This window comes from Zootoca vivipara, chromosome 4 (assembly GCF_965207765.1).
Source record: "Zootoca vivipara chromosome 4, rZooViv2.hap1.1, whole genome shotgun sequence".
Classification (NCBI taxonomy): domain Eukaryota; kingdom Metazoa; phylum Chordata; class Lepidosauria; order Squamata; family Lacertidae; genus Zootoca; species Zootoca vivipara.
The window spans coordinates 79,326,197-79,353,534 of record NC_142587.1 but is presented as its reverse complement, the minus strand read 5'-3'; the positions used below and the strand labels follow the sequence as shown (position 1 = coordinate 79,353,534).

Here is a 27,338-nt window from a genome sequence, read left to right as displayed (position 1 = left end):
ATGACACCTGAACCCGGAATCATGGTTTAGTTCTCCCTAACATGTCAGGCTAGCTAGCCAGCCCTAAACCATGTTTTGCTTTTGGTATATGACTACCAGCTTGTTGGGGAGACACAAACCACAATTTTGGATTTGGACATTGTGGGAGACCAAACTTAACTGCTGTTTCCTGTTCCCACCCCCTCCTTCTTGTGCCCAGGGAGGAGAAGATTGGGCAGAAAGCATTAGCATGTGGCTTGTTCCCGATAGCTCATGATATGCCACGGACCTAGGCTTATCAGGGGCCAACATGGTTCATAAATTCACCCAGAGGATGTAGTTGACTTCTTTCCACAGCAGGTGAGCTTCTAGAAAAGGACCTGATCTTGATGGTAGAATAGTTGGCACCAGGCTTGCTTTTGAGAGATCTGTCCAGGTTTTTCAGTGCCTTACTCGCGTGAAGGAAAGTCTGAGAGGATTAACCCTGAACACCCTTGCTTTAGGATGTTATTGCCAGTACTGTAGTTTAAAATGGTTTTATTGATTGTATCATGACCCGGGATTTCTGTGCAATAAGAAGTGAGGTATTTTTTTAAAAACAACAACAACACACAACACAAATTAATAAATGAACAGCACCCCTGAAAAGGAAAAGTGTTTCAGTCCAAAACAGATACATACGAAATCCAGAGAAAGAAAAGCATACTTCAACTCACATTGACATCCATGGCATATAAGCATGTTCGTCTTGATGGCTCAATCCCATACTTTTCAAATGCAACTGAAAGATGCAGAACTTCTAAGTTATCCCTGGCGGATGGCCTTTCCTACTTACCTGTTTTTGAGGTGTGCTTCCAGGTCACACCGCTGCATCACTTCCTCGCACGCTGAAGAAAAGGGGCACAACACCAAGAGTTTGTCAAGCAGTTTGTGGACGAGGATACTGGATTTTTTGCACAACTTAAAATGGAGCCGTTTGCGGTCCAGAGGGCAGAAATCCTTCTCCTGCAGGAAGTTCCGTAGGCACTTATAGCAGAATGTGTGGCCGCAAGGGGTATCTAATGGCTGTAGCAAGGGCTGAAGGCAAATATGGCAGACCAAGTCATCGTCCACATCGTTCTGATAATTGTACAAGTGGTTCTCCCTTGTCCAATGCTGTTGGCCACATTCAAAGCACAGAGGGTTCAAGTTCTGCTCCACTGAGACCATCTCCTCATTTGTGGTGCCCATTATAAAGCACTCTGGTTTGGCCTCCTCGTCAATGGAGAACTTGCTTGTAGAGGTTTTATTTGTTCATGATTTTTTTCCCTGTTTAGCAAAGAGTCATTTTTCTGAAAAAGTAAAAAAGATAATAATTATTATTGAGATTCACTGAAAGAGTGAGCAAGAAGAGCTGATGCAAGAGAAACTGCGTCCAGCGCTGTTGTGTGTACTAAACTTGAGCTCAACCTCTGGCTGAATCTGGAGGGAGAAATTTCATGAAGGAGCGGCTTCCCTATTTTTGCATTTTGGGGGCAGGGTGCAAATTCCATGGCTGGGTATGGGCAACATACAGATCTTCAACTAGTTCCTCCCACTGGTAGCTGCTATTCTACCATTCCAAAATGATATTGCCACCAGCCTTTGGGGGGGGGTGACCAACATGGTGGCCATCAGGAGGGAAAAGAGCACCAGCAGATTTTGTCCCCAAGCCGCCCCTGAAATCCTCCACCACTTTTGTACCCTGAAAATGGGGACATGAAATTGGTGTGTGTGTGGAAATAATGGCGACCAAGCAATAGTGTGTGCCACAAACCTAAAAACTGAATTAAAATTAGGTGTCCGTGTAACCCAGATTCTGCGCCAATAAAAGCTGACTGCAACAACCCGTTTAACATTATGCAAAATAAGCAGTTTTAACATAAAGAACATAGGAAGAGCCTGCTGGTTCCACCTTCCTGTTCTCACAGTGGCCAACAAGAAGCCCACAAGCAGGACTCTCCTTTCTTGCACTTTCCAGCTACTGGTATTCCGGAATATTACTGCCTCCAACCGTGGAAGCAAAGCAGAGCCATCATAGCTAGTAGCCACCAACAGCCCTCTCCTCCGATCCTCTTTTAAAGCCATCAAAGTTGGTGGCCGTCACTGCCTCCTGCAGAAGACAGTTCCATAGTTTAACTGTGATCTGTGTGAAGAAGTACTTCCTTTTATTTGGACTGACCAACATTCGGCTTCATTGGATGCCCATGAGTTCTTGTGTTATGAGAGGGGGGGGAATCTTTTCTCTGTCCACTTTCTCCACGCTATGCATGATTTCCATGGTTAGTCTTATTCTGGATAATATTGTGAAATTGTTTACTATTTACATCATTCGTTCTGGTTTGTTAGGGAGGCAACAGGGGCTTATCTACATGTTCCATGAAAACATCCCCTTTTGAGCATTGCGTGTGTGTGTGATTCAGAACAGAGAAGCAGCCGTTTGCGCACATTTCCGTACTTCCTGTAACTCCACTTTCCAAAGCTGCTTTTCCTTACAAGAGGCTGCCAGGATTTTCTTTCACGTATTTGCACGTAAGCTGTAGTTCAGTCCTAGGCTATGCTGGATACTGAAACCCACTCCCAACAGCTGGAAATGTTCTCTTCTGGCTCCTGGCATTGCCTGCACACTTTTAAACATTCCTTGACAGCTGTTAAGAGCTAGAAGTTTGCTGTAAAAAGAACCATAGCTGAATTTGTCACACAGAGGCACCACATTCTGTACTTTTCCAATGCTCCAATGGTGTCACAGAACACTCGTTCCAAAACATTGCACGGAAATGGGAAGGCATAGCGCTTGGCCCTTTATTTTCCCACAACGAAAACATTTTCCAGTGATATGCACCAGCTATTATGTGGGGCAGCAGGAGCACTTAAGCTCAAAACAAAAACAATTCATTTTATTGACTTAGCACAAAACAAATGCTCCTATTGTTCAGTAGAGGTTAGAAGACCTCATTCATCAAACCTGCCTTTTGAAACAGGAGGAAACACTAAAATACGTGCAGAGACGTTTGGCTCCATTTCCACCACTACCACCCGGTCCTGTTATGCATTTTATAGTCAGTAATATCAAAAGCCAAACGCATATGTGGAAAGCTTGTCCATCTCAGTGATCAGCAATTAAAACTCTGTGTGCTCTATAATCTACACACACACACACACACACACACACAGTTTTGATGACTGCTGTTTATTAGTAATGTCTGTGTTTTCATATTTTTGGGGTTTGCATTGTGTTTTGTTATTTTGTCGTTAGCTGCAGTGGACATGGAAAGGCAGGAGAAGTATCTTAATTTAAAACAAAACTCAAGACGAACATCACTTGTCACCTATCTTTTTTATATATACAGTGGTACCTCTACTTACGAATAACTCTACTTACGAATGTTTCTACTTACGAACGGAGCTCCGTCCGCCATCTTGGATGCAGTTTAGATAGGATTTTTTCTACTTACAAATTTTTAGATAGGGTTGCTTCGACTTACGAATTTTTTCTCCCAATGCATTCCTATGGGATTCGACTTACAATTTTTTTCGACTTACGAATGTGCGTTCGGAACGCATTACATTCGTAAGTAGAGGTACCACTGTACATTTTTATTATTTACATCAATAATTGTTGTACACCCTAAACATAACATTTTCAAACCTTAAAAAAGTAGTTCTTTCGAACCTTGAGACCTCCTTCCCTCCCTCCCTCCATGGGTTCCAATTTCTCCTGCATCTTTTACTGTAATCATGGTATCCAAAATCCATATTACCGGTACTTTACAAGTGTCTTTGTATTCCTGCCAATGATTTCAACTGTTTCAACAGTGGTCTCTCAATTATTATAGAAAACTATTCCAGTCTTTTAAGAATACTTGGTCTTCGTCATTTCTGATCTTTCCCAGCTCTCATCGATCTGTGCAATGTGCTGTGTACCAATGCAGACATAATACTGGTCATATGACATCCCCCAAAGACTCCTGGGAAATGGGGTTTATCCTTCAGAGAGCTACAATTCCCAGCACCCTTAACAAATGATACTTCCCAGCCTTCTCTAGGGGAAATCATGAGCTTAAAATGTATGGTGTTTATGTAGCCCAATATTCTGTTTATTTCCCTGGTTTGTTAACTAACACTAAGCTACAATTCCCAGGTTAAGCGCTAGCTTCCCAGGGAGCGCTAGCTTAATACAAACCAGGATTTTTGTTTCAAACCTGTGGTAAAGAAGGCTCTCCCGTAACCACAGTGAGCCATATCAGGAGATCAGGCTAGGAAACCAGAGCTCTCCCTCTGAAGACTTTATCTTACCTTGAAACAAAATTCACCCCTACCCCATAACTGTGGTTAGACCAGGCTTCCTCAAACTCGGCCCTCCAGATGTTTTGGGACTACAACTCCCATCATCCCTGACCACTGGTCCTGCTAGCTAGGGATCATGGGAGTTGTATGCCAAAAACATCTGGCGGGCAGAGTTTGAGGAAGCCTGGGTTTCTACTGTACGTGAAACCTCAGGCCTGGAGGTCAGATGTGGCCCCCTCTCTTTCTGGCCTTTGGGAGTCTCCCAGGCCATGTCCACTCCGCAACCCGCACCCTTCACTGGCCCTCCCCTGAGTCCTTCCTGGGTGTTTTTGCCTGGCCTCAATGCCTCCTTGAAGAAGCACTATGATACCACTATGAACACTCATGGATTCCCCCAAAGCACTCTGGGAGCTAGAGTTGGTTCAAAAAGTGTTGAGAGTTGTTAGGCCACACACACCCATTCCCCTCACAGAGGTACTATTCCCAGAATTCCCTGTGAAGAGGGTCTGATAAACTGCTGCCGGCCAACACTGACAACACTGAGCTAGAGGAACCAATGGTTACTCAGTCCCAGGCAGCGTCCTATGTGACTTCAAACTGTACTTTCAGATTGTTGCTTAAAGAGAAACCCTGGTTGGTCTTAGCTACGATTACGGCTGATGCCGGCAAAACTGCTTAAGAAGGGAATTTGAGGAGGAGAGCGAAGTTTGTGTGGCTTCCAATGCACTAGCTGTGGTTAGCAAAGAGCCTGCTCCGAGCACATTAATAATACACACACACTTGATTTGTGGAACAAAGAGCAAGTCACGTCGACAGGCTACTGTTATAAATAGGTTTCATAATTAATAGCTGACAGCCAATACCCTGGCTTTTCTAATGAAATAAAACATGTGATACGATGAGATGCAGAGAAAGTCACACTGGTGGGAGATAATTAAAATGTCAGTCCCAGCCAAGTAGCTTTGCGTTTGCATGTTAATGAGGTCGCCTTCCTGGCACGTGTTAACTAGCCATTGTCTTAAACAGGAAGGCTAGCAACAGGGAAAGCAACACAGGTTGGTGGCTGGGGGTCTGGGGTGGTTAGAGGTCGTTGCTGTGGGGGACTGCAGTATTATTAACCCCATACTGCAGAGGGGGAAAGGGAGACCTGAAACGGAAAGAGCCATAGTTTGCCTTAGGCACCCTAGTGATTTTGGGGCCGATGGAAGAGTTCAGCTGCGGACTTCCCCATTTCCACTGGTAATCCTGGATATCCTACAGCTTTGGGAATACAGTGGTACCTCTGATTATGAACTGAATTTGTTCCGGAGGTCTGTCCTTAACCTGAAACCATTCTTAACTTGAGCAGGGCCATCCCTAGGCCCGGGCTGGGTGGCACAAGGCGCCAAGGCACCTGGCCATCAGGGGCGCCAAACGCTGATGTCTGCCTCTGCGCGCCTCTGCTGTTGAGCGGCTTCAGGCTGCTCTCCGGAGGCGTGCAGGGAGCATGAGCCTGGGGCTGCCTCCTCCGCGCGTCTCAGCTCCCCGCGCACCCCTCCTGCCCGCCTCACTCACGGGGGGCGCCGGAGGGATCTTGGCACCAGGGTGCCAGATATGGTTAAGACGGCCCTGAACCTGAAGTAGCACTTTAGCTAATGGGGCCTCCTGTTGCTGCCGGCGCGCAATTTCTGCTCTCATCCTGGGTTAAGGGAGTCTGTAACCCGAAGTGTGTGTAACCCGAGGTGTTTGTAACCTGAGGTACCACTGTAGAGGCTTCTCATTGGCATGTTTTCTTGTAGGTAACATTCTGCATTTGGAAACTGTTCCATAGTAGCAATTCCTTCCTCCAGATGACTTAGTCCAGGGGTCCCCCAAACTACGGCCCGGGGGCCGGATGCGGCCCAATTGGCCTGCCAATCCGGCCCGTGACGACCCCCGCCGCCCGCCGCCCGCTCTTACGGCGCGCAGCGCGGCAGCGCTCTTCCGGGTCAGGAAAAAAGCGCCGAAAATCCTTTGTGTGCATGCGTATGGGCCTCTCCTGACCCGGAAGAGGTCATTTCTGGTGCACTTCCGGGTCGGGGGAGGCCCATACGCATGCGCACAACGGATTTTCGGCGCTTTTTCCACCCTGGAAGCGCGCCGCCACGCCAGTAATCACCCGTGCGCATGCGCACGGGCGCACACTCCCCCACCCGCCGGCCCGCACAGGCGCGCGCTCCCCAAACGCCGGTAAGTCTGGGGACCCCTGACTTAGTCATAAGCAAATTACTGTAGTCACGTTGATTCTACTTTTTTTCATGATTGTGTGTAAGCCTTATATTTATGCACAAAATCAAAAATTACTTAAAAAAAACAAAACAACCGGAACAAGGCATCATATACACCACCCGCTGCTCTGCGCAAAAACATGCATCATCACACTTATCCCAAATATTGGTTATAAAAGGATTGCCTTGTATGGCTGCCATCAGCAAAATCATTCTATCCAAAGCAGTTCCATTGAAATCAATGGTAAGTTAAGTGGTTTGGAGATTGTTCCTATCAGGTAGTATGATTCCAGAGGGGCGGGGTGTCAAAACACATGGTGCATCCTAAAAATGTTTTATTTCCCAGCAAAGCTGCAAAGCTATGCAATCTATAAGGCTCTTGAACATTCCAGATTGAAGCAGTTTCAGCATATTCTTGTATTACACGTTTCAGTTAAATATTGCATTATGCAAATATTGTATCTTGTATTATATGTTTCAGTCGTAGCTGAACAGCACAGCAAAGCCATCAGGAAGACAACTGCAAATCCATTTTTAATAGGAATACTGTCGAAATGACAAATGCTCCTGGCATTAGTTGACAACGGATGTATTTGCCCCAGTCGAGCGAAGGAGATCTGTGAGTGCAATTAATGCAAATATGGATAAGCACAATGATACTCAATCCCGGAATCAATTTATCTGTTGATGGGGACTGAAATGTGCATATCCCCCACCTGGGGAACTAATGGTGTGCTATGCACAGCCTAAACTAGCCCAAATATGCTTCAATACATTCTGGCTCCAGCCCTGTGCGACTTTGACACTTTAAGGCCTGTAACGACACCTTGTTCCACCACCCTTCTTCTCAGTTACCTTGAAAGGAAGATCACTGTTATCAGCACAGTGCATACTCTGTGCTAAAAATATTCATACAGTGTCTCAGCAATCCAGATTCTGCAGCACAAAAAGGAATTCCCAAACAATGATGCAACTCAAGCAAATCTGCCTATTTTTGTTTTGCATTGGCTTATTATTCCATTTGGCACCATTTGTGCCTGGTTGCACAGTCGGGGCCGTAGCTCCCTGCAAGCAGAAGGTCCCAAATTCAATCCCTGGCATCTCCAGGTAAGGGCTGGGAGAAAACCTTTGCCTGAAATCCTGGAAAGCCCCTGCCAAGTGATGCTGAGCTAGGTGGATCAATGATCTGACTCGGTATAAGGCAGATTCCTAGGTTCTTATCAAAGATTCCCAGACAATTGTGCCAAAGGACCATTCTCAAAAGTTTTGTTGCCTTCTGCAAACAGTCATGGGGCAGGTAGTGCAGCTTTAGTTGTAAGTTTGCTATCCTTTGCATGGACTCTCTCCTGCATTCTCCCTTGGCAGGAGAGAGTGGAAACCTCCCTTGGCAGGTTTCATGAACTACCCCAGGCATAGGCAAACTCGGCCCTCCAGATGTTTTGGGACTACAACTCCCATCATCCTTGATCACTGGTCCTGTTAGCTAGGGATGATGGGAGTTGTAGTCCCCTATAACTGAACGACCCTCTCAGGCAAGCCATATTTTCCATTGACTGCAAACTAAATTGCTTCTGGAATAAAAGGAGATGCTATCCAGATACAGGACTGGCAGCAGCAGAGACGAATGACAAATAGGGGCAGGTTCAGAGTGCCAAGATCTGAACTGGCATGCAGAGCTCTAAGGTGTGCAATGAATTTCTCTTGCTGCTACCGTGAGAATCACTTTGTTCCTTTCTTTCTCATTCCTCGCAGAGAGATCATACAGCTGATGGAAACTTTTCCTTATGAGTACCAAAAGCGTGGGTTTCCAAGCAAGAGAAAGAAAGGGAATTCTGACCATAAAACCCAGTATATTACATTGTGATCATGATTCTGCCTTATACCATCAGAGCCTTGAAATGTCATTTCCTTTTCAGCCACCATTTGGTTAAGGCAGGAAATCACATGTGCATTAGATGTTTTGAAAGTATTTGCAGGAAACTGAATTGATGTGGTAGACTGTCAGGATGTTTCCCTAACTGAGGATATCTGCTAAATACCTGAACAATTGGTGGAAAAGACAGGGGTGAGGTAGCGTCTAAATGCTTTTCCAGCTATGTTTTTAACTTTCTTAACTGGCTTGTTTATTTTCCTCTCTGACCTGGCTGTTCCAATTTAAGCTCATTGTGCTTTAAGAATAAAAAAATGCGGAATTCCTTTAGTTTGGCTGTACCAAGAATTTAGACACGCACACACACCCTGCAGTCTTCATCATGTAAATAATATTGGGCCCAACGTTGTCTGCTCCCAATACTTGTATGCCATATTAAATTTTTTTCAAACAATACCCAAGTAGAGAATGGATACTTTATTGGCACATTTCTGTGTTTTACTTTGAAGAATTTTAGACAGCAGATTTGCTAGTTCCACTTAAAGATAGGGGTGTCTGCAACCCCTCAGAGGTCAAAAGCTGCTCATGTACTGTACTTTTTTCATAGGGTTATGATATTCTAATGACTATTTCTTGGTTGAGCTTTAGAGATCCTTCTGAGTACCTTGCTTGAGGCGAGTGATGCATTTATTACTGGGCAGGTGGTAAAATATCTGAATGTTGTCATGCCTCTTAAGACTTGCTATGCAAGTCAGTTCTTAGCTTGTCAATGGACTGACAAAAATAACGTGCTTGTTCTACAATTTCATTTTTCCTTCTTTCCTCCTCCAAGTGGGTGGAGGAGGGAAGGAAAGAGCCATGCCAATCTGGGCATGCACCCAAAATAAAACATGTAATTTTATTTTATGCAAAATTTACTCCCACTCTAAACATAAGACATTCTGCCTGCAAAATGAGAACACTTCTTCGCACAGAACCCCAATTTCTCAAACGTAATAGATGTGTTGCTCTCATCGTTAGCCCAGCAAGGAGATAGAAGCATCCCTCACTGATGATGGAGGCAGGTACCAACGTAATGGCAGCCATGTAAACCATTGTTGGAGAGAGGATGGTTTTTATCTTCACAATTTTTTCAAAAAGTTGATTGAATGGTAAAGGAACAGAGACACAAAGTAAACTTGAGCAGGGAAGAGGGAGTAAATAGCATTTATATTCCAACTGAGAGAGTCTGTCATCACCTACACCAGGGATGGGAAACCAGAGGTACTCCAGATGTTATTGGTCTCCCAACTTACATCAGCCCCAGTTAGCACAGCCAACAGCCATGGAAGATTATGGGAGCTGTAGTTCGGCAACGTCCAGAGAGCCATAGGTTATGAACCATAGCGCTACATTGCTACCCAGGGCATCAAAGGTTTCTGGAGAGAAGGCTGGTCATATCACACTGCTATCCCAAGTGACAAGGCTCATCCCTCCTGAATTTGGAGTACTGTACAAGGCTCCTGCAAGTCATGATGAGGCATTGCTATGTACAGCTGAAATGATTACCAGGTGTTGTCCGGGGGAAAGTAGTGCATTGTACATATACCCTGCGTGCAACAGTTCAGTTATTACCTGCCAAATATGATTCAGGTAATTGGGTGCCTTCCACCAGTCATATGGGCCTATTTCATATGGGCTTATTTCATGAAACATACTGGGTGACCTTGTGCTAGTCACTGTCTTCTTGAACTAGCCTACCTCACAGGGTTGTTGTGAAGGGATGAAAAGCATGCTGTGTGTGCCCTGTGCTTATATGAGAATGAATGAATGTGTACATAAAACAGCACTCAGATAAATATGATTGCAGCCCTGTTTAGGGAAGCTTTTAATGTCTGCTGTTTTATTGCTTTTTTTAATGATTATTATTATCATTAACTCTATTGGGAGCCACCCAGAGTGGCTGGAGAAACCCAGCCAGATGTGCGGGGTATAAATTATAAATAATAATAATTGTTGTTATTATTATTGCAGATAAGGGCTAAAATGATTTTTTTGTATGGAGGAGCGTCCCGATTCCCTGAATATAGAAAACTTGCAGGTAGAAAGAGGCTAGAATCCTTCTTTACGACAACTACGGTAGTTTTCAACATATGGGGAATCTGTTTATAAGGAAGAAGAATCAATCAAGTGACACCTGAATTGTGGTATATAAGTTTACAATCTTATCTGCTGCTCATGATCACTAGACCTTGATGATCAGCCTGGATTTTCATGAGCCACTTTACGCAGAAAGGCTCAAAGAGATATCATGGTGCAACATTTTTTATTAAAAACAGCGCAAACAAAAAGGCGATCAGACAATAAAACAAATCCTTGCATTCCCCAACAGAGACAATCAGATAAACCCCAAAATACCATCAACTGCTGTATAAATTTAACAGTGAAATGCTTGAGAGAAGCGAAACCCCCCTGGCACCAGAAAGATGTTGTTTTGGGTGCCAGGTGAGCTTCTCTGGGGAGAGCATTCCATAATCCAGGGGCTGCTACTGAAAAGGCTCCTTCTCTTTTTGCTATCTCCCCCCCCCCCCCAAGCCTCCCATGATGTAATATCTAGCACCCACCACAAACTCTGTACATTGGGCACGGTAGATTTATTATTATAACAGTAATAATACTGGTGAAAGAACTGCAAGCAAGATGATGGCAAGTGTCAAGGGAAAGAGAGAAAGTGCTATAAAATCTGCCTTTCGGCTTCCGGGTTCAGCGCCAGCGCCGATCGGCGGGGTTTCGTCTCGTCTCCGAGACGGCCCGTCCCTGCTAGGAGTGGGGAGGGCAACGAGAGCGACGCTGCGCCCCTTAGAACCTCGGGAAGGGCGTCCCGGGGGCAAATTTGCTCGGCACAGCCCCAATCCGGACTCCCCAACTCTTCGGCTAGCTCTAATAAGAGCTCCGGAGCGAGGAGGGTAGAAGTCGCGGGGGCCATTTTGAGCGGCAACGTTATTCTAGCAGGGAGAAGCTTCAAGCCGAAGGCGGAGAGCGCTGGATTCTTCCGAAAATAAAACGATTGGAAAAGACTGTAAGTAACCTCACGATTTGGATTATAAAACAATTTGGATCTGGGAGAGAGGGGAGAAAAGAGGAAGCCACCCCCCCCCACGGCAACAAAAGAGACAGTAAATAGAAACCCGAAGCCGTAAACAGAAGATTTGCAATTCAAAAGGATCCCTCAAAGGCATCGAAGAGAATCTCCCCTTTGATGCAGGGTGAAAGGGGAGAGAGACTGTGGTTTATGACTGCCCTGCAGCAAGAGGTAAAGGCTAAGAAAAACCTTCCTTTTCCTCGGGAGCCGGCAGCCCAGACAACCCAGTGAGTTGATCAGGATTTATAAGTCAATTTTTATTTCACTTTGTATTTCTGGACTTTGTGGAATTTCTTTTTTGGTTTAAATGTTTGTGAAATGTGAGTTTGAACTTTATTGTTAATAAGACTTGAAGAATGCAGCCAGCTTGTTAAAATGGAGTCGAGAAAATAAACTGTGATCATATTCCACCCCACGTGACAAGTTTTGACCTTGGCAGGATTGAATTATGTCAACAAAAAAGTGTTCCCCTGAGTTCCAGCGGTCTGTTTTGACCTTAATGTGGGAAACAAGAATAGAGCTATGTCAAGAGGAGACACGACGGCAAGAGTTACAGCAAAAATTTCAGATGGTGATGGCAGAATATGATTTTTTAGAAGATGAAGCTTTTGACACTGAAAAAGATGAATGTGAGAATGACAATGATGGTGACTGTGATTTGGAAGGAAAAGATGAAGATGAGGACTGTGATGATTCAACACAAAATGAAGCACACCACGAAAAAAATGATGACTTTACTCTACAAAAAGTTGGATGGAGTGCCCTGCCTTTGAGGGGGGCACGATTGGTATTATTGGAACTCCAGAACGCCCACAGGGAAGAAGGAAAAAATATGCAGAGAAGAGAAGAAATTCAGGGGTCCTGTATGGTGGCCTGGATGGCAAAAGACTGTAAACAGGGGGTGGGGTGAAGGGAAAGTGATGTTGTGATTATAAGGATGGATCAACAGGTTTATAACTGGTCTGCTGATTATGGAATTTGCTGGATTGGGGGGGTGGAGCCGGTAATCGGGGATGTAAGGTTAAATTGAGAATAGTTATAGTTTTAAAAGTGAATGGATTTTGGAAAATGTGAAAATATGGAGGCTTATAGAGGGAGAAAAAATTAGGCACGGGAAGATAAAATGGGAGTTTGATTTTTCAGTGATTTGAATATTAGATGAAAATGTTAACAATTGATTTATAAGTTGTATAAGTTACAAAGGTGTATTTTTATAAAGTAAGAAACTGTTGCAGATGATAAAAAAGGGATGAAAAACGGGGAAGGGGGGGAGGGGAAGCCCACAAAATATGGTTTTACAATTATGAATGTAAGAAAAAATTTTCTGTTTTGTATTGTTTTTTTCTCTTTTTTTGCCCTTTCTTTTTTCTCTTTTTTCCTATTTCTATTTTTCTCTTTTTTTGGTATGACAATAGATGGTTGGATGGATGGCCTCCTGCGTACTGCCCTGGTTTGCTGGAGCTCCCTGGTGGCAGGGGGGGGGGCTTTGGGGTCAGGGGAGGGGGAGGAGGACAGAAATCCAAGCATAAAATGGACCATCTCTGACTGTTCACATACATGGGATACTTCTGTGGCAGGGGAGGACCCATGTGGGTGGGTAGGAAGGAGGTGGAAAAGGTGTTTATGTATGTACCGTTTTTTTCTTTTTTTTTGTATTTTGTAAAATTAATAAAAAGTATGTTTTAAAAAAAAATCTGCCTTTCAAAACATAGAATTCACTCAGAAATGAGCCCCTTGGAATTTCAGAATGACAACTGAATAGCGTGGCTGATGCTATTGCTTCTTCTTTTAAATTTTGCATGACGTGCTCCCGATCACGGTGCCGCTTGCAACTGCAATTTGTCAGTGAGCATCACTGCGCAGCCTTAAGAAGGTGGCTTCTAACAAATTACATCTTGTAGTTTATCCTTTTAAGAAATAGTATGACAAGGAACATCTCTCCCGGAGGGCACAATTGACAATGCGGCTTCTGTCGTGTTAAGATTTGCTAATTGGGCGCACCAGCTTGGTGCGGCTGCACCAACAGAACAATCCCGTGATGAAAACCAATGTGTAATTCACACCAGCCTATGCCTGGTTCTCACATGCATTTACTCCGCTTGATTTCTTCTCTGCCCTCCATGTCTCCTTGGATCACCTCACAGGCAGTCATGGTTGTTTTTGGACTACAATTCCCATAATCTCTGACCTGGTCCTGCTAGATAGGGATGATGGGACTTGTAGTCCCAAAACAGCCAGAGACCCGAGTTTGAGAAACTCTGCTGTAACCCACGGGTTGCTGAGCTGGCCCACCAAAGTGCTTATGTGTCCCCACTTCTATTGCAGCCAATTGTGTTGGGGGGAGGGGGTCATAGCTGGGGAGGTAAGGGCTCGCTGGGAAGAGGGACTGATTGTTGAACCACTCTGTGAATTGTACCTCTATGGTGGGAATAGGGGTTCCTGAACCAACTACAGTTCCCAGGATTCTTTGGGGGAAGCCGTGGCTGCTGGAAGTTGCATGATACAACTTTAAATGTATACGGTCTGACAGTTTCATGCCAGTAAAGTGGCTTTGTCTGCCACCGAAGGCACAAAAACAAGTTAAAATGACGGAAATGAATGACTAGTTCCAAATCAGTTGTGAATGGAATTTTAAATAATTGAAACAAATGGAGTAATTAAACAGGATAGGGAATCATTTCCACTTTGGAGCGACTGACTACGCTGGCTTCAGACTTCCTTTGCCTTGCTTTCCATTTGACTAAGCATCCACTCCACAGGAACCTGTTCTGACAGTGATCTATAGGTCACCTGACTACCATAAAAAAAGGCACAAAAACCTTATAAGCAGAGTTCGGATTTAAGCCTAATTACGCCGCAGCTCCGAAGCAGATGCTCGGCCCATCACAGCGCTCAGCAGAATTACAGCATCTTACATGGGGGCTTAGCCAGCTGCCTTAACTAGGCACTGATAGAGCAGGATAATTAGAGACAACATAAACGGCTCCATATCTGATCCTGTCATATTTTCCGTGACAAGCATCTGGCGCTGTAAAGCAAAAACAGAGCTCCAAGTCAATTTTTGATGACTTCACCCTCCATCAAACATGGCTTGCCTCAACGGGGATCTGTTCCATGATTGAAGGTGCACTGAAGGCGAGGGGATGACAAATGATGCAAAACTGTAAGGAAAGTACTTTTGATTCCACCCCACCCACCATTTTTATTTAAGTGTGCTAATTATATGAAAGTAATCATCAGGGCCCACTTTTATCCAGCCACTACTTTCCATTGACATTGGGGTGTTAGGGGTGTTAGGGGGACACATTGTGTTCCTTCTGGGGTAGTCTGTCCATCTATGGTCCCCACCCTGCACTTAGCTCTCACCTGTGGCTTCTAGAAGCTGTCAGCATGTGACAATGGCCACACCTCGTTAAACACTTTGACTGGCCAGCTAAACCAGGTGAGGGCAGCCGATGGGTCTGAAACCCTCAGTCACTGTTAGGGACTTCCCTGCATGTGAGGCTCTGGCAGATTGAGACCAATAGCGGGTCCAACAGTCAAGAAACTTCAGCCCTCCAGATGTTTTGGACTACAGTTCCCATCTTCCCCAACCGCTGGTCCTGTTAGCTAGGGATCATGGGAGTTGTAGGCCAAAACATCTGAAGGGCCGCAGTTTGGGGGTGCCTGCTTAAGAAGGTGGTTTCTTCACGTGCTGCAGAGGGAAGTGAGGGGCAAATGCAGCTTGTCAATCTCGGAAGGTAGCCCATCTAGAAGGAAAACTCTGATCCTTAATCTCCGCTGGTTTGCGGAATATCTTTGGGAGAATAAAAGGCTAAGGATTAAACCAGGCATCCCCAAACTTTGGCCCTCCAGATGTTTTGGACTACAATTCCCATCTTCCCCAACCATTGATCCTGTTAGCTAGGGATCATGGGAGTTGTAGGCCAAAACATCTGGAGGGCCGCAGTTTGGGGATGCCTGGATTAAACCCTCCACAAATCCAGAGTGGAGTCCCTAAGATGGTGCCTTGTACACCTCTATCTGGCAGGGGGCGCCAACTTGAATAAAATATGGGGGGGGCAGGAAAGCCCCACCCTGCATAATGGATCGCAAGACACAGAACACTCGCACACCAATTGAACTGCAATGCCTGTCAACTTGGGGGGCCAGCAGCCCCTAGGAGTTGGCTCCTACAGCTTCTGGAAATTCCTGCAGCCAAGCTGGTGCCAAACGTATTGCTCTGCTTTCCTTTGGACCACGTCAGTGAGGCCGAGGGGGAGCAGGTCTTGTCATCTGGGCATCCCAGGACTTCCCTACACTCTGCCCAGGCTTGCACCCCCAGGGAGGTCACTTCGGTGTTGGAGTTGGAATCCAACAACATCTGGAGGGGCTTGCCCCCAATGTCCACAAAAACACTTGAAAACATCCGCACACAGCCACCCCCATGTTGCTCAGTATTGTTATACAAAGCATTTGGAGGCAGGCCCAGCATTATGCTAAGCTTTCCTGGTTCTAACTGGCTATAAATGACTAATATATTACATTGCCACAAGAAAGATGCTGACAGCAGGAAGCTGGAAATGCTGCTAGACGGGCAGAAGCAAAAGGCTAAGATTAGAGGTGCCAAGTTTACAAAAGACAGAAGGGAAGTTGGGATAATTTGTGGCAGACCTTTCCACCTTGCCTCCAGGTGAATCACATCTCCTCACCTTATGGAATATTGCAGTCTGAACACTGGGCAAAAGTCTGGTGCCCTCATAGGAAGAAGTCTAGTTTGATTCAAAAGATTCAAAAGTTTCGGGTGCAAAGATTTGCACGGCACTGAAACGGCAATATTCGGTACCTTGGGAAGGGGATACAATTTTTTTCCTCGGCTTCTGCATACATAGCACTCAACACACCACCCAGCAGCCATTAGACCTCTGGTTGATGGCCAAGGCTGGAATCATTGAGCATCTGTTGAAGCCCAGACCCCAATAGGGGTCCCATGTGATGCTACTCATCCTCCCTACTGTTGTTGCCTGTTCACCTGCCCTCTCAAGGCTGCGTTGGTGAGCAAGGAGAGAAGCGATGAATTCTATACATCTCATCTTCCTCCTCTGGGAGAGGCACGGATTGGGCCCAGGGGGAGAAGTGAACATATTAGGCAGTGGCAAAAGTGGAATAGGAACATAAGAACAGCCTGCTGGATCAGGCCAGTGGCCCATCTAGTCCAGCTTCCTGTTCTCACAGTGGCCAACAAGCAGGACCTGAGGGCAACAATACTCTGGGGTTTCTAGCAACTGGTATTCAGAAGCAATGAGAGCACCGCTGTAATGGCTGGTAGCCCTCGACAGCCGTCTCCTCCATCAATTTGTCTAATCCTCTTTCAAAGCCATCTAGGCCGGCAGCCACCACTGCCTCCTGAGGGAGGGAGTTCCATAGTTTCGCGTTCTACTTGTGAGCTTCCTACAGGCATCTGGTTGGGCACTGAGAGAACAGGATACTGGTCTGATCAAGCAGAGCCCTTTTTATGTCCTTCACCTCAGCCTCAGCCTCCCTACCACCCATCCCTTCCCTGCCCCCCCCCCCAACAGCTCCGCTTCAGCATGCACTTGTGAATGCCCTTTCCCCCCAAGATTCATGTGCACTTGAGAATCCAAAAAGGGCTCTTGCCTGTTGGTGGCAGAGAGGGAGGAGGAAGCACATTCGGAAAGCGCAACTTCAACCTTACGGACGCAGAATATTAGGGCACATTTAACGGAGGCCTTGGAACCTGCATTTCATATTTGTGGTGCTTGGCGTTTCCATAGTAACAAGAAGCTTCAGGCTTTAATTACAGCAGCGACTTTAAAAAGAGTGCTAACTCCTTTCTCTCCGTCTCTCTCTCTCTGTTTCTCTCAAGGACACCTCTTGTATGTTGTCTTACGGAAAGCTAATATTAGGTTCTAGAATAAATTATACAGAGAGCTCTGCGTACTCTGCAGAGAAGGACGGGAATCAAAACTGCCCCCACCCCTTCCGCCTCGGTAAGCTAAATTCTGCAAGCTACGTAAGTCGCCGAGTTCCAAGAAATGTGTATTTAATACTTAATTTTGTTTGTGGCCATTCTGAGGTAGGACAAGGATATTTGTGGGACAATGAAGCCCTACCCCCACCCCCACCTTCACAACTGGCAGTCCTACCCAGCCTCCTTGATGTCTTTGCGATATCACAGCAAGCATCAGCGCCATGTCCTTTCAAGCATATACTATACAGCAACAAATAAGGATTTAAAGCCATTTGGGTAAAATAAAATAAAACTAAGCTGCTCAGGCTGCTGAGCGCTGATAAGGAAATGCCCCTTAACTTCCCTTGATTTAGACTTGCAAGCACTAAAAACAAAACACGACTGAGCCTTCAAGAACTTGCAAAAGGAAAAGTTGCAAAAAAGCAAGGATCAGGTCATCTTCCCCCACGCCCATCGACTCCTGTGCCCCATGCCATCCCTTCCCTGGCAGTGCGGCAGGGATAGCAAAGTCATATTCTTCTCTCTCCCAAGGCCTTGGACTCCCCTCTGGTGCCTAGAACGCTACAGCAGCAGCATTTCAGTCTCAAGGAGCCATGGGAAATGCTATTTCCCAGGGCTCCCGAAGCCCCGATATGTAACTGCCCCAACATCAAGTAAGTTTGGGAGGAACAAAAGAGGACAGCGGTATCAGGAGGCAGATTTCGTTGGCATCAGCAGAAGTCATGGTCAAACGCTGGTACACAGCAAACCAAGCCCTGTCCCAGATTTGGAAGGGTTTGGGATTGCCTTGTATTGGGGGTGAAGCATCTCAAACTCCAGGAGTTTGCATTTTGAATACCCCCAAATTCACCATCGTCACCAGTGCTGAGTTCAATGTCTGATGCTAAATCTGGCGTCTTGGGAATTTCTCAGGATCATCTTCTAATAACTGATGCACTAAAAATTCTGGCAGTTTTTAAAATCTGCAAAACCAGAGACTACACTCGTGCATGCACTGTATGGCCATTATTGGAAGGAAGGAAGGAAGGAAGGAAGGAAGGAAGGAAGGAAGGAAGGAAGGAAGGAAGGAAGCTGCAATCCTATAGCCACTTACCTGGGACCGAGTCCCACTGAATTAGATGTCTACTTGTGGGTAGACATGCATAGGATTGCACTGAAAGTTACTGAAACATAGATGTAAAAATATGTAACAGGGAACACAGGTGTGTGTGGGGGGGGGGAGAGGCTTTGTTTCATTAACATAAAGACACCAAAAGAAATTCAGTCATCACAGTTCATTAATCACAACTGCATATTGATCAATCAAATTATAACAAAAAGGAAACATACATACCCTATTTCACACACACTCACCAATTCCTGTACAACTTAGTTATGAAGTAATTTCTACTATACAATCAAGTAACTCAACCAGCTGGACAAGATCTCTTGACAAGAAAAGACCAAAACCTTTTTTAGCCAGAATATATAGAAGGGTAGAGTTTTATGCTTGCAGTCATGCAATTAAGAAAGGGAATAATTAACCAGACCTTCCCCGCCCCCGCCCCCACTGGTCAAGTGAGTTTGGGGAGGGAGGAGGGTGAAAAATCTGATTGCACAGGAATTTCAAACTGTCCAACAACTCTTAATATATGGGATGCTCTTTCAGATTACAAAGTCTAATGCATTCTGTCAAACCCTTTCCTTTTTGACAAGTGTGTGTGCTTCCAAAGATCAGAACAGAGAAAGCTGCAAGATTTTTTAAATTATTATTGACATGACAATAGTCCTTTTGTACTGTTAATACTGAACCTTTTAAAGCAGAAAAAAGTATTTTACCAAAGGTTGCAGTTCCATTTACTCATACATTTACACAACTGCATCTTTTATTTAAGACATTTTTCTTTTTACCTTGCCTTTCTAAAAGCTCAAGCTGGTTTACAATTCAAGCTTTTGCTTTGCAGCTATTCTGAAAAAAACGAGGGAGCAGAGTGTAATACATGCCCTTTGATCTTGTGCATCATCAGAAAAGCACTTGTCTCTCAAAGGAGACTGGAAAATATCTCAATCCAAAGTTCCATGTCCCTAAAAAAAAAGAAAAATTGGTCACAGATCAAACCTATCCATTCTGAAATAAATCAGCCCTGAGTGCTCACCGGAAGGACAGATCCTGAAGCTGAGGCTCCAATACTTTGGGCCACCTCATGAGAAGAGAAGACTCCCTGGAAAAGACCCTGATGTTGGGAAAGATGGAGGGCACTAGGAGAAGGGGACGACAGAGGACGAGATGGTTGGACAGTGTTCTCGAAGCTACGAACATGAGTCTGACCAAACTGCGGGAGGCAGTGCAAGACAGGAGTGCCTGGTGTGCTCTGGTCCATGGGGTCACAAAGAGTCAGACACGACTAAACAACAACAACAACAACAAATCCAAATGACAGCATTCCACTAGCAAAGCACATTAGGTACCAAGTTATTCCATGGCATATATAACGTTGTCAGGATCACAGCAATGGGTGATAGTTCCAACTCCACCCACCCGCCCCAAGAGATCTTTCAGGACTCTCTGTCTCTTTGGTCCAGATGGAGCAAGACAGGATAGCTCCATTTCTAAAATCACCTATTGCCAGGATCCCATGTCTGTACATTAATATATTTCAAGGATAACAAACATGAAACTGGATTCTCTTGCTGTAAGTCTTGATCAGGCACCCCCAAACTCGGCCCTCCAGATGTTTTTGGCCCACAACTCCCATCATCCCTAGCTAACAGGACCAGTGGTCGGGGATGATGGGAATTGTAGTCCCAAAACATCTGGAGGGCCGAGTTTGGGGGTGCCTGATCTTGATCCTGCCAACATTCTCAACCTATGCAACATCCTGATTCTCCAATTCAAGCACAGCAAAATGGCTGTAACAATAGATCACTGGAATGCTTTTGTAATTGGTTCTACGGATGCAATTCATTTGAAAACATTGCATCTGAAGTGGTCACCTATTTGCCAAGGAGGACCTGAACTTAAGATGCTGGTATTCTGGCCAGGCTGGGACTGATGGAAATTACAGTCCAATACATCTGGAGAGCACCCGGTTGGGGAAGGGCTGCTCTAGAACGTTTACACTGGAAGATCCCCAAATTCTGTGTGAGAGGTATGAAAAGCAGCCCCCAAGGCACAGTTAGTTCACAAGCTCCTTTTTGGTAAGGTGAAAATGGAATAAGATTAAGGGTGGGTGGATAGAATTGTCCGTGTGATCTAAATGAAGCAGGTGCAATTTGTTTTGCCTGCTTCTTTCAGCAAAAAGCAAAGATCAACCAGCATAGAAAGAACAGACAGCTCAAGTTCCTGACTGATGGCTGTGGAGTTACCCCGTTTCTCCTATTTTAAGACATACCCATAAAATAAGCCATAGCAGGATTTTTAAGCATTCAAGGAATATAAGCCATACCCCGAAAATAAGACATAGTGATAGGCGCAGCAGCAATGCCGGCCGTGGCAGGAGGAGGAGGAGGAGGAAAAAATAAGACACCCCCTGAAAATAAGCCATAGTGTGTTTTTTGAGGAAAAATAAATATAAGACGGTGTCTTATTTTTGGAGAAACACGGGGGTAGCTACTCAGAATCTGGAGAACCCTCTCCACTCAGGATTGCCAGGAGAGATATGTGCAACCTACAGATCATGTAACTTGCAGTCCAAGTCAGCATGGTCCAATGGGCGGCTAATGAGCTAGATCCGCCCCGTAGAACATTTTGATCTGGCCCTGGTAAGGTACAAGTGATGGAGGCAGAGAAAGTAGACCTCTCCCAGTTCAAGTGCCACATTCTCACATACAGTGGTACCTCTAGTTACAAACTTAATTCTTTCTGCAGTTCTGTTCTTAACCTGAAACTGTTCTTAACTAGAGGCTTGCTTTCGCTAATGGGGCCTCTTGCTGCTGCTGTGCCAACGACACACAATTTCCATCCTCATCCTGGGGCAAAGTTCTCAACTTGTCGAGGTAACTCTTCCAGGTTAGCGGAGTTTGTAACCTGAAGCATTTGTAACCTGAGGCGTTTGTAACTCAAGGTACCACTGTACAAAGGAGATGCTCTACCACTGAGCTACAACCCTTTCCATCTGAGTTAACGCATCCTCCATTTACTCCTTCAGATACATGCTTAAGACTTTATTTACCAAAGCCTTTCCTTGCTGAAAATTTCAATATATGCTTATCTATGAGCTTGGGGTCATCTGCTGATCATCTTCTGGTATTGAACTGTTACTTTAACTGTGCTATTTCTGGTGTCTCTTTCATACTTATTTATTTTGTCTTATGTGCACCAGTCTGATACTTTATCAGCCTTAGTGGTTTATAAATATTTGAAAAATACAAAAGAAAACCCAACTGTGCTTACTTATGAGTAGACATGTACAGGCTTGCACTGTTAATCGTTACAAAACAAAACAGGAAATGGGGTAGGGACATGGAAAGCTAACAGTGAATTCTGGCACCCTGAAAAAAGTAATTAAGACGTCTTACTGGAATAAAGACAATCTTAGGCCAAAAAAAGAGAAAAAAGCCCCAAGCAATAGAAAAACTGAGCAATATATATTTGTTGTTGTCGTTTAGTCGTGTCCGACTCTTTGTGACCCCATGGACCAGAGCACGTCAGGCACTCCTGTCTTGCACTGCCTCCCGCAGTTTTGTCAAACTCATGTCGGTAGCGTCGAGAACACTGTCCAACCATCTCGTCCTCTGTATATAATATTACACACACACACACACACACACATTTATACACATATACTGAAATAGGCTTGCTGGTACAAAAGGAATACCGGTATGTGAATAAAGTCCACGTGACACTCCTGGGGAAGTGTTATTTTAAATAGAAGCCACGTTTGGAAAGATTAACAACTCTTTATGCAGCTTGCTACACTATCAATATTAGAGAAAGGATTTTAAACACAGCCTGCAGACAGGCGTCTCAAAGGCAAATGGCCCTTAGATGATTATGTAAACTCTTGTCTATATCCAAGGGAGAAAAAGAACATACAAATTATGATAATGCTGTATTTGTTCAAGTCAATAGCCGGGCATAATACACCCCTCTATTTTAATCTTCATAATTCTATAGCTATGAAAAGCATTAGAGCCTTCTAAGAAAGCATTTGTCAGATCAAACCAGGGTGCCCCTCCACTTTCCAAACCTATTTTCAAATGCATGTTATGCTTGTCTACTCTTAATAAACCATTCACAATTTCAGATGATTTCCCTTTTATGGACCTCCTCCTTGCAATCATAACTTTTTAATACCAGGAGCATTGGAGAAAAGCATGGTAATCTGCAGTAATCATGTTTTTCATGAGAAGCTTGCCCCATGTTGAAAACAAGTGACCCATTGCAGAGAAGGAGGAAAGGCTCTCGTTTCAGTGGGTTTTGCTTGTAGAGATGCACCTATATTGTTGTTGTTGTTTAGTTGTTTAGTCGTGTCCGAACTCAAACTCATGTTCGTAGCTTCGAGAACACTGTCCAACCATCTCGTCCTCTGTCGTCTCCTAGTGCCCTCCATCTTTCCCAACATCAGGGTCTTTTCCAAGGATTCTTCTCTTCTCATGAGGTGGCCAAAGTATTGGAGCCTCAGCTTCAGGATCTGTCCTTCCAGTGAGCACTCAGGGCTGATTTCCTTCAGAATGGATAGGTTTGATCTTCTTGCGGTCCATGGGACTCTCAAGAGTCTCCTCCAGCACCATAATTCAAAAGCATCAATTCTTCAGCGATCAGCCTTCTTTATGGTCCAGCTCTGACTTCCATACATCACTACTGGGAAAACCATAGCTTTAACTATACGGACCTTTATAGGCAAGGTGATGTCTCTGCTTTTTAAGATGCTGTCTAGGTTTGTCATTGCTTTTCTCCCAAGAAGCCACAGAAGCCACATCGGACGTTCGGGTTTCAAACACTGCTCTAGATGTTGTTGGACTAAAACTCCCATCCTTCTTGTTCACCAGCCATGCTGCCTGAGGCTGATGGGAGTTGTAGTCCAACACATCTAGAAGGCAGCAGGTTGGAGATCATTAATCTCACATGGTATAAGACACATTCATATACTCTTCAGCATAGCTGTTTAAAGGTACAGGAGTCCTAGTTTCCTTTGCATGTGGCCACCCTTATCAGCAAAATCACTTGCAGCTCACAGGAGCGCTCTTGGAAACAAGGTACTTCCATGCTTCAGTACACAGATTGCCAAAGTCTAGGAAAGGGTGAGTCAAGCAAGGCCGTACTATGGAAAATGCCACAGTACACAGTTTACCAGAATAGATGGCCAACTCACATTATTGGTTTAATTTTTAATCTTGCATGACATCATGATACCAGATGCTGACACAACTTGCTTTCCGTTGATCACTTGGAACGGAAGTTGTGTTCGTCTGAAACCTGTTCCAAGACCAAAGGGGAGTTCTGAACACCACTTTTATAACATAAAGAAAGCTTGTTGCATCATGCTGTCGGGCTATCCAAGTCTAGCACCCTGCTTTCGTTGGCAATGTCTTAAAAACATGAGAATCACCACAAACCAATCATAATCAGAAGTCAATCTGAAATTCATAATCTGGAAAGAAAAAAAACACCACTTTTGTCTACATTTGCAGTAGAATAAGTTAAGGATGAGACAGGAGGACGGTTCCTATCAATTCAGACTACAAAAGCTTTTTGAATGCCCCCTAGAATGCACACACACCTCCCTGAAAGTACAAAAGTAAAAGGAAGGAAACAGAATGAGTGTTGGATATCTAGGGTGCTAGGTATTTACTTACATGGTAGAGCATTCAAAGTGGGCACCATCTTACCTGCAATTTGAAGTGGTATTTGATTCATTCATTCATTTGTTCATTTATGCATATATCCCCCAACCCCTTCTTCCATAACAGAACCCAAGGCAGAGTACACGTGGTTCCCAGGGAGTTTGCCATCCCAGATCTAGCCAAGTGGTGGCCTCATATGGTCTCAGACCATCCCCTGAGACCATAGCTCATTCCACCTCCCCATTTTCTGCCAGGTATAGTCTGGCAGTGGCTGTGACTGCAGCCAAAGGTGCGTGGAGCCAGAATCACTGGTGGGTGAGATCACCCCTTTGTCTCTGTCTCTCTCTGGCACCTCTTTCTCTTTTATACTCCCTCAGTTTTTCTTCTTATCCAGTGGGTTGCTGCAGGGATAGATCACCATAGCTGCCAAGTTTTCCCTTTTCTCGCGAGGAAGCCTATTCAGCATGAGGGAATTTCCCTTTAAAAAAAGGGAGAACTTGGCAGCTATGTAGATCACTCTTGCCTAGGATTTGGTAAATCAGTTAATTTTCCAGTCTTAAATTCAGTTCTCCACATTTCCACATCAGTTTGCATTTTTACAAAAACAAAATCCTCATGAGAATCCATCGATGTTTTAATGTGAATTTATCCTAATATATACTTTTCTTCTATGCAATTTTGCCTAACAGGAAAACTGCTTGGCAAAAATGTGTTGAATATAATGCATTTTTCTAGGTTGTTTTCACTAAAACATAAAAGCTTATAGAGCACACTTTACCATAGGATATGCATTTTTCTACGCATCGTTTAGCTTTATTATTATTACATTTTAGAGCTGCATTGCAAAATCCGGAGAAGCAGGAATTTCAAAAGGTGGCTGGGTTTCACTTTGCATTTTGTTGCAGAAAGCGAGAATTCAGCAAGTCCAACTTGAAATGCAAACTGAGTAGATTTCCTCCTCTACTTTGGTCAGTGATCTGCCCTGATTGCTACATAGGACTCCCCATTTCCTTTCATATTGTCATCTCCTCAACAACCCCCTGCTCTATTTCTCTCTCTTTCTCACGTTCCCCCGCCCTCATGAAACTGCGCTAAAGGGCCACATGAAACGAGGCTCAGTGCCCTAGATTGTCCACCCCTGCTTTTAAAACATTTTCTCTTTTAAAATCTGACAGTGTGTTATTTTAAGTAAAAACTTTCCAAACAGAGCAGACACTAATATCACACACATACGCAAACGAAAAGCTTTCTGCAGGGGGTGATTTAACAATAACACTATTTAGAGAGATGTCTGCATTCATTACAGTCGAGAACTTTAATAGGTAACTGTAGAATGATTGCAGAGTATGTATCCTAGGAGACTAGATAGAGCTCTCCTACCTAAAAGGCACAACACTTTCCCTTGTTTCCAATACAAAAAAGTACAGGCTCTATAAATAATAGAGTAAGCTTGACAAATAAAGTTAATCTCTTACTTTGGGACCCATTAAATATGCATTTCCGCTTGCCTGGCACTGCAAATTATACACATTCTGATCCCTGCTACATCTCTCTCATTTCCCCTCCCTCCTTCCAAGCTAACTATGGAGTTAGGACCCTCCGTTAGGGCTCTGTTAGGGTAAAAGAGGAGAGGGTCAGTCTTAACAGCAGCATCGTGATGGCTGGGATTCTGGACTATTTAAAGTATAAGCCATAGGCAAGGAATCTCTAGCCCACAGGCCAAATTAGGGCTAGCGCAGGTCTCAACGTTGCCTGCAAGGCAATTTCCACCAACCTGCCCCACACCTGAGTCACTGGTGAAGCCGGGGGGGGGGGGGGAAAGCTTGCTGTAAGCAATTGGTGCTAACAGCGAGCGCTGCTGGTATCGGCTACACTAAGGCGTTCCCCAAGGGGGCTCACCATCAGCAATTCCTGCTTCATATGTTTGCAGAAATGGTTTGGATTCAAACTGCAAGGGGCCTTTGCCATAAACGAAGTTGGCCCATAAGCGAAGTTGGCCCACAGGAGGTGGGGGAATTAAGGCTCTAGGCACACTGGTTATGTCCAGTTCTGCACCCCTGAAAGAAGCCTGAACATTCAACCAAGATGTTCTGTGTTGAAACAGCAATTCTCTTAGTGCAAGGGTAGCCAATATGGTGCCTTCCATCTTGTTTTGAATCACAGAATCATAGAATCGTAGAGCTGGAATGGACCCCAAGGGTCCTCTAGCCCAACTCCCCGCAGTGCAGGAATCTCAGCTAAAGCATCCATGACAGATGGCTATCCAACCTCTACTTAAAAACCTCCAAGGAAGAAGAGTCCACCACCTCTTGAGGGAGAGCATTCCATTGTAAAACACAGGGGTCAGCAAACTTTTTCAGCAGGGGGCCAGTCCAGACCTTGTGAGGGGCTATATTTTGAAGGGGGTGGGGAGGAATGAATTTCTATGCCCCACAAATAACCCAGAGATGCATTTTAAATAAAAGCACACATTTTACTCATGTAAAAACATGCTGATTCCAGGACTGTCTGCAGGCTGGATTTAGAAGGCGATTGGGCCAGATCAGTCAGAAAGTTTCCCCTGATGTTTAGTTGGAAACTCTTTTCTTGTAAATTGAAGCCATTGGTTCAACTACAAAACACCCCTGTATACTTGCTATGGCTAGAGACAGTTGCGGTATACAACGTCTGGAGGGCTGTTATCCCTTGATAATGGCTAGAATGGACTGCCAAACATAAAAGGCAAAAGCCATATGAATACAAGCTACCTTTCAAACACAGTGCATTTTAACATAAAAGTGAACCTTATTTCAGGCTACCAGGTCTACCCTCTTCAGTTCCAAAGAGAGTTCGGCAGGGAGTGATCCGATGCATTCTTGCTTCTGGAGAGATTTCTCTAAAAGAACCCCCCCCCCAAAAAAAACATGAATGCAGTCTCTAAAACACCATTCCCGCTTCTGAGATCATGAGGAAGAATGCCCAAGTAGGATTCCTTGCAAATCTTCCGCAGGAAGGTAGGCTGATAGCCCAGAACAGCTGCCACTGAAGCTGCTGATGTCAAAGCAGCCTTAATATTGATTCCCCTTTCTCTCCTGTGCTCTC

At 44.7% G+C, this 27,338-nt stretch overlaps 1 protein-coding gene across 8 annotated transcripts in view; it reads right to left on the bottom strand.

Moving 5' to 3' along the window:
* The window catches only part of LNX2 (ligand of numb-protein X 2), a 78,894-nt gene that overhangs the window by 18,959 nt on the left and 32,597 nt on the right, over positions 1 to 27,338 (bottom strand). For 5 of the 8 annotated variants that reach the window (XM_035114558.3, XM_088668254.1, XM_035114561.3 and 2 more), the window contains one exon: positions 815 to 1,310. In XM_035114558.3, coding sequence (XP_034970449.1) covers positions 815 to 1,209 — 395 coding nt within the window. In that variant the 5' untranslated portion in view covers positions 1,210 to 1,310. Of the gene's footprint in view, positions 1 to 695; positions 1,311 to 1,912; positions 2,143 to 27,040; positions 27,317 to 27,338 lie in introns of those variants that run through there. The other 3 variants (XM_088668253.1, XM_088668256.1, XM_088668257.1) reach the window with 3 other exon arrangements.